General features: G+C 50.6%; 1 protein-coding gene across 7 annotated transcripts in view; it reads left to right on the top strand.

Annotated features, from left to right (window-relative positions):
• The first annotated feature begins 185 nt into the window (after positions 1-185).
• baiap2b (BAR/IMD domain containing adaptor protein 2b) overlaps positions 186-9502 on the top strand; it is a 54672-nt gene continuing 45355 nt past the window's right edge. For 4 of the 7 annotated variants that reach the window (XM_029257230.1, XM_029257222.1, XM_029257200.1 and 1 more), the window contains exon 1: positions 187-469. In XM_029257230.1, coding sequence (XP_029113063.1) covers positions 398-469 — 72 coding nt within the window. In that variant the 5' untranslated portion in view covers positions 187-397. Of the gene's footprint in view, positions 470-9502 lie in introns of all 7 variants that reach the window. The other 3 variants (XM_029257226.1, XM_029257219.1, XM_029257211.1) reach the window with 1 other exon arrangement.

The raw sequence follows: 9502 nt of genomic DNA, 5'->3' as shown, positions 1-9502 counted from the left end.
CTTAACACTAGTGTCAGTGCCGGAACGCAGCACACATCACATCGGCACCTGGGCGGGGGCGCGGCGGAACGCGGCGTCGCGCACGGAGCCGGACCCGTGGGTGGAGTCGGCGGCGGAGGCGGGGTCCGTTTAAAAGGACAGATCCGTGCCGGTATGACAAGTCCAGCCCGTAACCCCCCCCCCAGCCACCCGCACTCTCTCTCTCTCTCTGCGCGTGGGATCGAGTGGGAGCCGCCGCGCGACTCCCGTATAAAAGCGGCGGGAACCGGCTGTGCGCTCTCTGCCGTCTCGCGCCACCGCGTCCTTTTCCTGCACGGCGGCGGCAGCAGCGGGTTCAAGTCTCAGCGCTCACGCGGATCGGATAGCGCTTCTGTGGAAGGAGGAGAACATCTCGTCTATGGTGGTGGACGGAGACTCCAGGATGTCTCGGGCCGAGGAGGTGCACCGGATAACGGAAAATGTATATAAGGTAGGAGCACATCCATCAACATCATGATCATCTACGTCTCCTCTAAGATCATCTGCACTAACAAGCCAGTCTTCTCCAACACCAACATCTCCGTTGACTTCGTTTCCACCACAACTATTCTATATCCAGCAACGTCTCCACCGAACCCACCTGGTCCACAACCAGGCATCATCTCCACCAACATCACTCATGTCAACCAGATCCAACACCACTTCAGGCAAAACCTCAAGCAGCTGCTCCACTCGCATTTCCAGCACTAACTCAACCAAGGAGCTTAGCTCAGGTGCTGCTTGTCTGGAATTTGCATAGTCATATGAACACGATGTGTGCTGAGCTCTTCTCTTGCTCTGAAGAAGTGTGGTGGAACACCTTGACCCACACCTGAGATACACGGTCACAGCAGGATGTTTCTCCACAGCAGTTTTTTGGAGGGGTGTAAAGACACCACTCAAGTAATGGAAGCTGTCGCTCTACATCTTCTCAGTTGAGTTCACACGTTGAAAGCCGGAATTGAACGCAGCACCTTCTTCTCAAGTTGGTGCCCACGGAGCTGTTGAGATGAAGTGGCTGAACCTCAACACACACACACACAGGCGCGCGCGCGCACACACACTACTGATACACACGTCTTCTAGTTGGACTGATCGCCTCCCTCCATGGGTAGAAGGTGGAGGTGAGGTCCCAGGCAGGGTACATTACACTGGTACACCACCCTCCACGATGAGTGTGTGGAGATGATTGCGAGGAGATTCCCCCCATTAGCGGCGCGCGACACACGTGCTAAGACACATAATGTGTATCATAAGTCGCGGGAAGAGCGGATACATGATGTTTCACACACTTGTGCACTTTGGTTTGGGTCGAATTAATTAGTCCGATGTTAAAGTGCAGTAAACTGGGGTTAAAAAAAAAAAAAAGTGTACCAGCTGTGTGTACTTTGTTACATTGTAACTTGTTTCTGCGGGTGATCGCGTGCTGCTGTTCAATATTTAATGCACTTCATAGGCAGTTATGCAGACGGTCACGTTGCTCTAGTTTCCATATGATTTAATTATAGTTAGACGCTAAGCTCTGTGCTCTGCGGTCGAACCCGTTTCGCTCCAGTCCAGGTGTCATTCGAACGGTTCTCAAGTTCCTCCTGCCGACTTTTGACGAGCGCGAAGGTGACGAATGTCAGTGTTCATATTTCATGTTCCGAAGCCTCGGAGAGGAAGCCCGCGGGCTTCCTATCATTTCACTGTCAGACTTCAGCGTGTTTTTTTTTTTTTTCTTTTTTTTTAATCATGACGTCATCGTGCGCTGATTGAGTGAGTTCGTTTTACACTGGTAATCGGAGCCCTTTTGCAGTGATTACCCCTTTACCGCGTATTAATAACCTCGTGTCTCGGTGCAAAGCGGTCAGTGTCGCCGCTGTAACGAGTGTATTTGGCTGGCAGCGCTGAGATTTAAAACGACCCATAAATTGACCAGTTTGTTGAGCCCCTCGCCTCGGTCGGGAGCGCGCAGCGGTTCCCTGCCGCTGGTGCGCGCCCTCCTGTGCTTTCGTGAGGCCCAAATATAAAAAGGATTATTGCGAAGTGCGGCTGGTGGGCCGTTTAATTACTGTAAAATTGATTGTTTTACTGTGTCCTAGGGGACTGGAGAAAAAGCCCCCGGCTCTGGGTTCGAGGGCAGCGTTGAGATGGATGGTGTGGCGGGTGGGTTCCGTTCGCTCCGGCTTTGTGGATGTGGAATGGAGGGGGGTGGTTGCTAACGCTGCCCGCCCCTCCCATTACCCCCATTACCCGCAGGTTAAGCTGGAGTACAGCTTGTCTGTTGCGTGAAACTGCCAGTGTAACTGAACTAGTCCTTCCAATGGCTCGCACACTCGCACCCAGGCCAACGGAATGAGAAGAGAGGGGCCGCCGTCTAACCTGGAGCCGAGCTCCCCCGTCCTGACCCTCCTCCCCCCGTTTCAGGGGTTTCGAACCCCTACCCCAGGTCTGCCGTGGGCTGGGCTCTGACTTCAGGCCTTTAAAATCTCCACCCCCAGTCATTTCTGTGAAAGGAGCAGTGAAGTTCCCAGGTTTTCTCTGCAGCTGGATGTTATGAGGAAGCGTACAACAGTGTAAAGTACCATGGGTTTACTCTGCTTTCCAGTAGGACAGTGGATGAGGAGTTAGAGTGGAACCTGAAAGGTTGTAAGTTCAAAAGCACAGTAGTCCAGCCCTGAAATCCATGACTTCTGAACTCTTGCTTTTGGTATTTTTTTTTTTTTTTTAAAACTGGCAAATTAGTGATTTTTAATTTTGTAATTAATCTTAATTTGAATAATTAATGGTCTGTTAACTCCGAACAGTTACACTCTCAAGCAGATATTTATTAAAAATCGTTGCAATGTTGTGTTCGTGGTGCTTTCGGATCAAGTTGCGAGCACACCTTTTACACTCCGTACATCGATGTCCCTGCACCACTTCCGTTAGACATGGTAAATATTAATAAACATTTGGTAGAGGAATGGAAACTGGTCAAAACCCAATAAAAAAAAAAAAAAAAAAAAGTTCTGACATCAGTTGGGACCAAAAGTAGCACAAAGAGGGGTCTCCTGGGGCCCAGTTGCGGAAACTCTGACCGAACACCCTCGCCCCCTGCGTCCCTGCAGGAAGGGAGTGATCCTGTAGGGGGTGGGGCATCGGGGCCGTGCTGTGACTGGCGGGTCGGTAACCATGGTAACCAGCTCATCGCCTCTCAGTTACGACTGAGGCCCGGCGTTCGATCCTGGAAGTTGCCCTAAGCGCGGGGTCGGTCCGAGCAGGGAGCAGTAGTGTTTGGTGGGGTCCGGACTGCGTGTAGGTAGGTGTGCGTGCGCGAGATGTGGACCGTCTGCTGCATCCTTCGCCGTCCATCCCAGCGACCTGCGGCGAGCCGACCTCCAGCGCGTGCCCTATATTTTTCATACTTGCATGAATATTCATAACTGTTCTAGTGTTCTCGTAACATTCCCTGTAAGAGGTCGGGACATTATCAGTATCTCTCTCTCACTCACACACACACACACACACACACACAATGACAAATCTGCTGCTGTTTTTATGGACCCTTCTGGAAAGTCACTTGAAAGGCACTTTATGACAAATCGGTCTCTTAAAATCAAGTATGATAAATAGGCTTTGAGTGACTGACTGGTGCGTGCGTGCGTGCGCGCTGACTGCCTCTTCTTAATTGTCCGGGAATGCCACTCATTAGGAACTGTTTACCCCATCTATCGCGTTGCTTGTGTAAACTGTAGACACCCGATGGTGCCCGTAACACACGCTTCCCAGCAGCAGCTGCAACACACACCATGTTGTCCTGAAGCGAGAGACGTACCGGTTTATGCTGTTGCTCCTCTCACGAAACTCCAGTCCTGGCAAATATTGCGCTGTAAGATCAGTGTAAAAGCCTGGAAAAAAAATCCAGTAGGTACATAAATATTATTATTTTTTTCATCCAAGGGAGTTGGTGTGTGAAGTGTGTTTGCTCAGCTACGTAGTGCTTTACCCATTTATACAGCAGGGTAACTTTTACTGTGTCAGTTCAGGCTAAGAACGTTGATGAAGGGTGTTACAGCAGGAGGTGGTATTCAAACCGAGGGTCTCTGGTTGAACCTCTAACTACTGCGCCACCTACTGGTGCCCTAAACGAGTTATTTGTTATTAATAACTATTGTAAATGACATTATTATGTAACCCATATGATTCAAAATGTTCCCACTCCCATCCTGGCACTATGTGATCGGCACCGCAGGTGTGAGACACTCATCAGGTGTGCGTTTGTGTCCTGCTGCGGAGTGCAAGTCACAGCTCTAGACTCATACCGGAAGGTTGTTGGTTCAGTTCCCTGTTGCGGGGGGTTCCTGCTTCAGCACGTTACAGAGCCCGAGCTGCTCCAGTCAAATCATTCACTGAAATCACTTGAGATAAAAGTAAGCTAATTATAATAATTAGGCACATAATGGATGTATCGTATCTGAACCCATTTATACAGTAGCCTGTTTCCCAAAGCGATTTCGTTGAACCGTCTCTGCTTGAGATTTGAACCTGCAACCTTCCGTATCAGGTGGGCGAGAACCACACCGCTGCTGCCGCCCCACCCCTGCGGTATCTGCGGCTGACACGCACACCCCTACGCTGTCTGCAATCGGTCCAGCCCCCCCCCCCCCCACTTGCATGCGCACACCCTTGGTTTGCATGTAGCTCCGCCTTCGAAACCCGCAGGGGGTCATCAGGGTCCGGACAACAGAGGAGGGAGAGGAGCACACTGCCTTTATCGACCCCCCCCCATGAGTATGTGTTGAGAACAGTTAGACGCAGCGCTCACCTACACAGATGACTCTTCTCCAGCCTCTCCCATGGTGTGCTGGCATCGCCAGAACACTCATGTTTGCATAATGTTGTTTTTTTATTTATTTTTTTCCTATGTGATTGGATGACTTTGTATTAATTTTTTTTTTTTTGTCTTTCCACAAAACTGCTTTTTAAAATGCTGAGATGACTTGATCAGCACAAGCTGCAGTGCCCAGCAGGTGGTGTAGTGCTTAGAGATTCCTTCGAATCAAAGGTCCTGGGTTCAAAGCCCACTATCTCCTGCCACAGCACCCATGATCGAGGTACTTATGCTGAACTGATACAGTAAAAATTACTCTGCTGGTTAAAGGGTAAATCACTTTTTGTTGCCCTGGTGGAGGAAGGTATTAAGTGGAACATTCTGGAAACACTGTGTCGTGTTGCCTGGGGGTGGGTATGGGTTCCGGTCCCACTTGGAATGGGCATCTAGTCGGGTGGGGGGTGGGGGGTGGGGGGGGGGGTGTTTAGATGCTTTTTTGTTGCCCGTTGATCTGGAACAAGTGATCCATCAGTAACAAGCAGCAGCTTCTCACCTTCTTTGAAAAGTGCTTTTTGTGTTTTTGTTTTTGTTTCTGTGTGGGAGATCTAAACAGATGGTATCTTAGCAACATGCCATGAGTTATTTCTTTATTATCTGCGTAAGATTCGGAGCGGCGGGATGCGTGTTCCTCGCTTAGGGTGACACATCTGCGTGGCATGTAACATGATTTTATTTAAAAAAAAAAAAAAAAAAAAATCACAAATCGCTTTTTTTTTTTTTTTTTTTTTTTTTTCCCCCTTCATGAACACAGTTGAAAGCCTGGGTTCTGAACAGTCACAAGTTCCTCTTTCCTTCGCCGTCGTCCCCGTTTCATGTTTACCTGCATTGATTTTTCTGACACTTTTCTCCAAAGAAACTTACACTGATTTACCCATTTATGCAACAGAGTAATTTTTACTGTTTCAGAGGAAGCACCTCGCCTTTTGCTACAGCAGGCGGGATTTGAACCTGCAGCCTTCTGGTTTCAAAGGTGGCGGTGCTAACCATTACGCCGCCTGGTGCCCCAAAAGGAAGCCTTTACTCCGTTTCCAGTAAAAACTCAAAGCAGTTGCCCAAGGATGAAGAGGTGTGAAATATTCCAGTAATAAGAGATAAATTTAGTGGAAATTAATGAGTTATTGTGCAAAGTAAAGAGTAAGAAGAGCCATTCGGGGACATGGTCATTATTATAATTAATAATCAAATTTTGTTTTTGGCACGTTTATCCCTCATGAGAGAATTGGGTAAGGTGCAACTTCTTGAAAATGTCATGATTTATTTAATATAGTGTTAAATTAATATATCTTAGTATGATTCATATATGATTACGTGTGTACGCATGAATATGTAATGATATGTGTTAAATTGGCCGGAGCCTCTTTTTGTGTGAAAGTGGCCCAGTGACTAGTACCTTTTACTATGGTACTAGCCCGAATTGCTGCAGTAAAACAGCTGTCTGTACGAGTGGCTTTCGTACGAAGTCGCTTTGGATGACAGCAGAATGTCAGCAATAAAATGATGATATTGGATATAGGGTGAAAGACGCTGAACTGGGAGTCGTGCTTAAAATCCAGGTCTGGATGTGGACCATGGTCTTTTTTTTTTTAATTAAAAACGGGACAGAACCGGGTCAGAACCTGGTCTGGGGACCAAAGAGACAGAATGGGAACAGGAGAACATGCACATTCAGGAGCACACAGGTATGGCCAGACTCCCCAGGACAGGAGGCGCAGAAGATGTTCCCCTAGTTGTTGTTGTCATTATTATTATTATAATTTTACCCATTTATTGTTCAGGTGTTTATGAAGGAGGAGCCGTATGCGTTATTAATACTGTTAGAGGAATTATTCCAACCTGGCGGCGGATTCCAGGGGTCTCGATTCCCCCACATCCCTGCCTTGTGGGGGTGGGGGCTGGCGGGGGGGTGCTGTAAAATCGATTTGAGACGCCTGAGAATGGAGTGTGTAATTTCTTAAACTGTGTGTTGGATCCCCCGCTTCCTGCAGCACGGGGGCGGCTGGCTCGCGACAGCCTTCTACCTGTGGCGCTCAGCACTCGGCTCAGCCGCCCACGGCAGCGGTAGGGGGGTGGGGGGTGGGGGGGACAACGTGCTCCTGAGGGACTGGTCTGGATCGCCCGGCTCCTGGTGGAGCATCGAGAGGGAACGCTGAGGGAGAGCGGGAGGAATAAGAGGTCCTTTTCAGGCAATTCTCTTAGCTTAAATAAGGGCATAAACCCCGCCCCCAATTGTATAAGCCCTGCCCCCAGTGATGTAAGCCACACCCCAATGACATAGACCCCGCCCCCAAGCGTTTATAATTTATGTAGTGTCTGAAATACAGGGGCAGCAAGTGGCACAGCGGTTAGAGTTTGAACCTTGCAGTAAATGACATGGGTTCGACTCCCCCCTCCAGCTGTGCTACCTTTGATGAAGATGCTTACCTTCAATGGACGCAGTATAAATACCCTGTGGTATAAATGGGTAAATTGTCATAAATAAGTGTGCAAGCCTAACAGTGTATGTTTCCAGAGCCACACCCCACCCTTAAAAGCCCTGCCCCAGAATCAGGGGTAAATCATGGTAAGAAATTCTCTCTACAAATCCGACAACGTAAGCGACGTTGGAGGCAGGAGTTTGCTAAACCCTGGTTCCTTAGTCACCTGGGGTTATTGGGATTATCTTATTGAATCACTGTTGTAACCACGTTCCTGCGTTCAAAAAACCAGGCAAAACAGTGTAAAAAGATGGTATTGGTCAAGGAGCTGATCTGCGCTTGGCCCAAGAGGACGGCCAGTCCAACTCGAGGTTAATTTAGGACGTCTGGGGGATGTGATGGCGGCACCGCCGGCGCAGATGGTGATGGGGACGGTCGCAGTTGTCCGACTTCGGTGGGGGGTGGGATGTTAATCCCTTATTTTGGCGTTATTTCTGCCTACAGATTCCTGTCCTGTTTTTGCAAGGTGAAGTGAGAGTACGCTGAGGTCTGCAGAGGGCGAGTGCAATGTCTTGCAACCTCACACACACACACACACACACACACACACACACACACACACACTCTCATCTCCCCAGAACAGGAGAGGAATAATTTATCTAGACAGCAGATTTCCAGGAAAGGTCCTGTCGCTGGTGTGGAACAGCTGTCCTCCTGTCCGTGTTTCGGAGGCAGAGCAGGTCGGGATGCGCCGGGCGTCGTCCCGTGCCTTGCGAGGTCAAGACTGAAGGGCCCCACACATCACACTGGGGGGTTAATGACAAAACATACTGTGTTTTTACCGCCCCCCCCCCCGCTAGTGTCAGCGAGACTATTAAATAATAGTTGTACCCTTGTTTGCTGGGTAGTGGGAGCCACTCAGTCCCACTCTCTGTATGTGGGGTGGGGGGGGATGCAGTCCGGCAGGGCCGCGCATTGAAACGGAAGAGAAGGAACGACGAGGAGGACGACGCTCCGACACGACGTGCCGGACAGGGGCGCGGCTCTGTTCCCGACGCGCTCGGCTATGGGTCGCGCTCATTAAAACGGCCCCTGCGACTCCTCGGAAGGCCGGGGGGGTGCGTCGCGATCTGATTAATTTCAAGCGAGGCGGGACGCCCTTTATTTCCTCCTGCAAATGTCATTGCCCTCCGAGAACGGGCGCCCTCTCGGTGAGGCGCGGACCGCCTGCGCTTCGGCGACGTCGGGGTTGGACCGGGGGTCCGGCGCTCCGGTCATTCCGGCGCGAGAATCGAGATAAAGGATGGAATAGTTTGCGTCCTCCTCCTGAACGCCATGCGCAGGGTGGCGGGGGGGAACGGGCTTTAATGCCCCCTGAATGGCCTAGGCTAACGGACACAGAGAGAGACAGAGCTAGAGAGGTGCTGAACCTCTGTGCCGCCGCGACAGAAAAGCCCTGACCTTGAGCATCCGGCCCGTCGGGGTTCTGTCCCCCGTCTAGGGTTGGGTTGGGGGGGATGCCATTAAAAGCGAATAGTTATTAACACCGCGCCGGGCACCGCCGAAGGAACCTCCCCCCCCGACCGCAGAACATGCGGTGAATGTAAATGAACAGCTCTGTCGGGGGGGGGGGAGGGGTGAGGAATTCCGCCATGCCCATACATGGGCGCGGAAGTGCTGCCGCCGCCGTATCGGAGGCCGTACGCGCTGCCGGCGCGGTTGCACACGAGGGCTCGTGTGTGCAGGGGAAATGGCTGCCGCATCCTCCGCGCCTCTTTCCTGCACGCCGGGGTGTGCGATTCCTGCCCGTGGATGGCGGGGGTGGGGGTTGGGTCGGGGGGGGGGTTTGCTTATGATGCTGCTGTTTAAGGAGACGGTTTTCATTATTGCAGTGATGCTGCGGGTCGTGTGTGTGTGTGTGTGTGTGTGTGTGTGTCTCTGCAAGCAGACACTTACAGATGGTGTGAGGAGTCTGCTCTCCGGTGTGCGAGACGCTGTGACAGATACCTCCCGATGAGTAATGGGAGTCTCCCTCCAACCTGGGTTGCGCCGCGACCTTGAGATGCAGTCGGAGCTGCTTTCAACAGCCGCCCTTATATAATATACAGTTAATATACAGTATATAATGTATGTTAGATATGTATATAATAACCCCCCCAGAAGAGTATCATCTGCTGTGATGATCTATGTATTTGCCATTTGAATGTCACTTCTG

Source organism: Scleropages formosus, chromosome 1, assembly GCF_900964775.1.
Source record: "Scleropages formosus chromosome 1, fSclFor1.1, whole genome shotgun sequence".
NCBI classification, from domain to species: Eukaryota; Metazoa; Chordata; class Actinopteri; order Osteoglossiformes; family Osteoglossidae; genus Scleropages; species Scleropages formosus.
The sequence above is the reverse complement of the archived record's forward strand: the minus strand, read 5'-3'. Positions and strand labels throughout refer to the sequence as shown.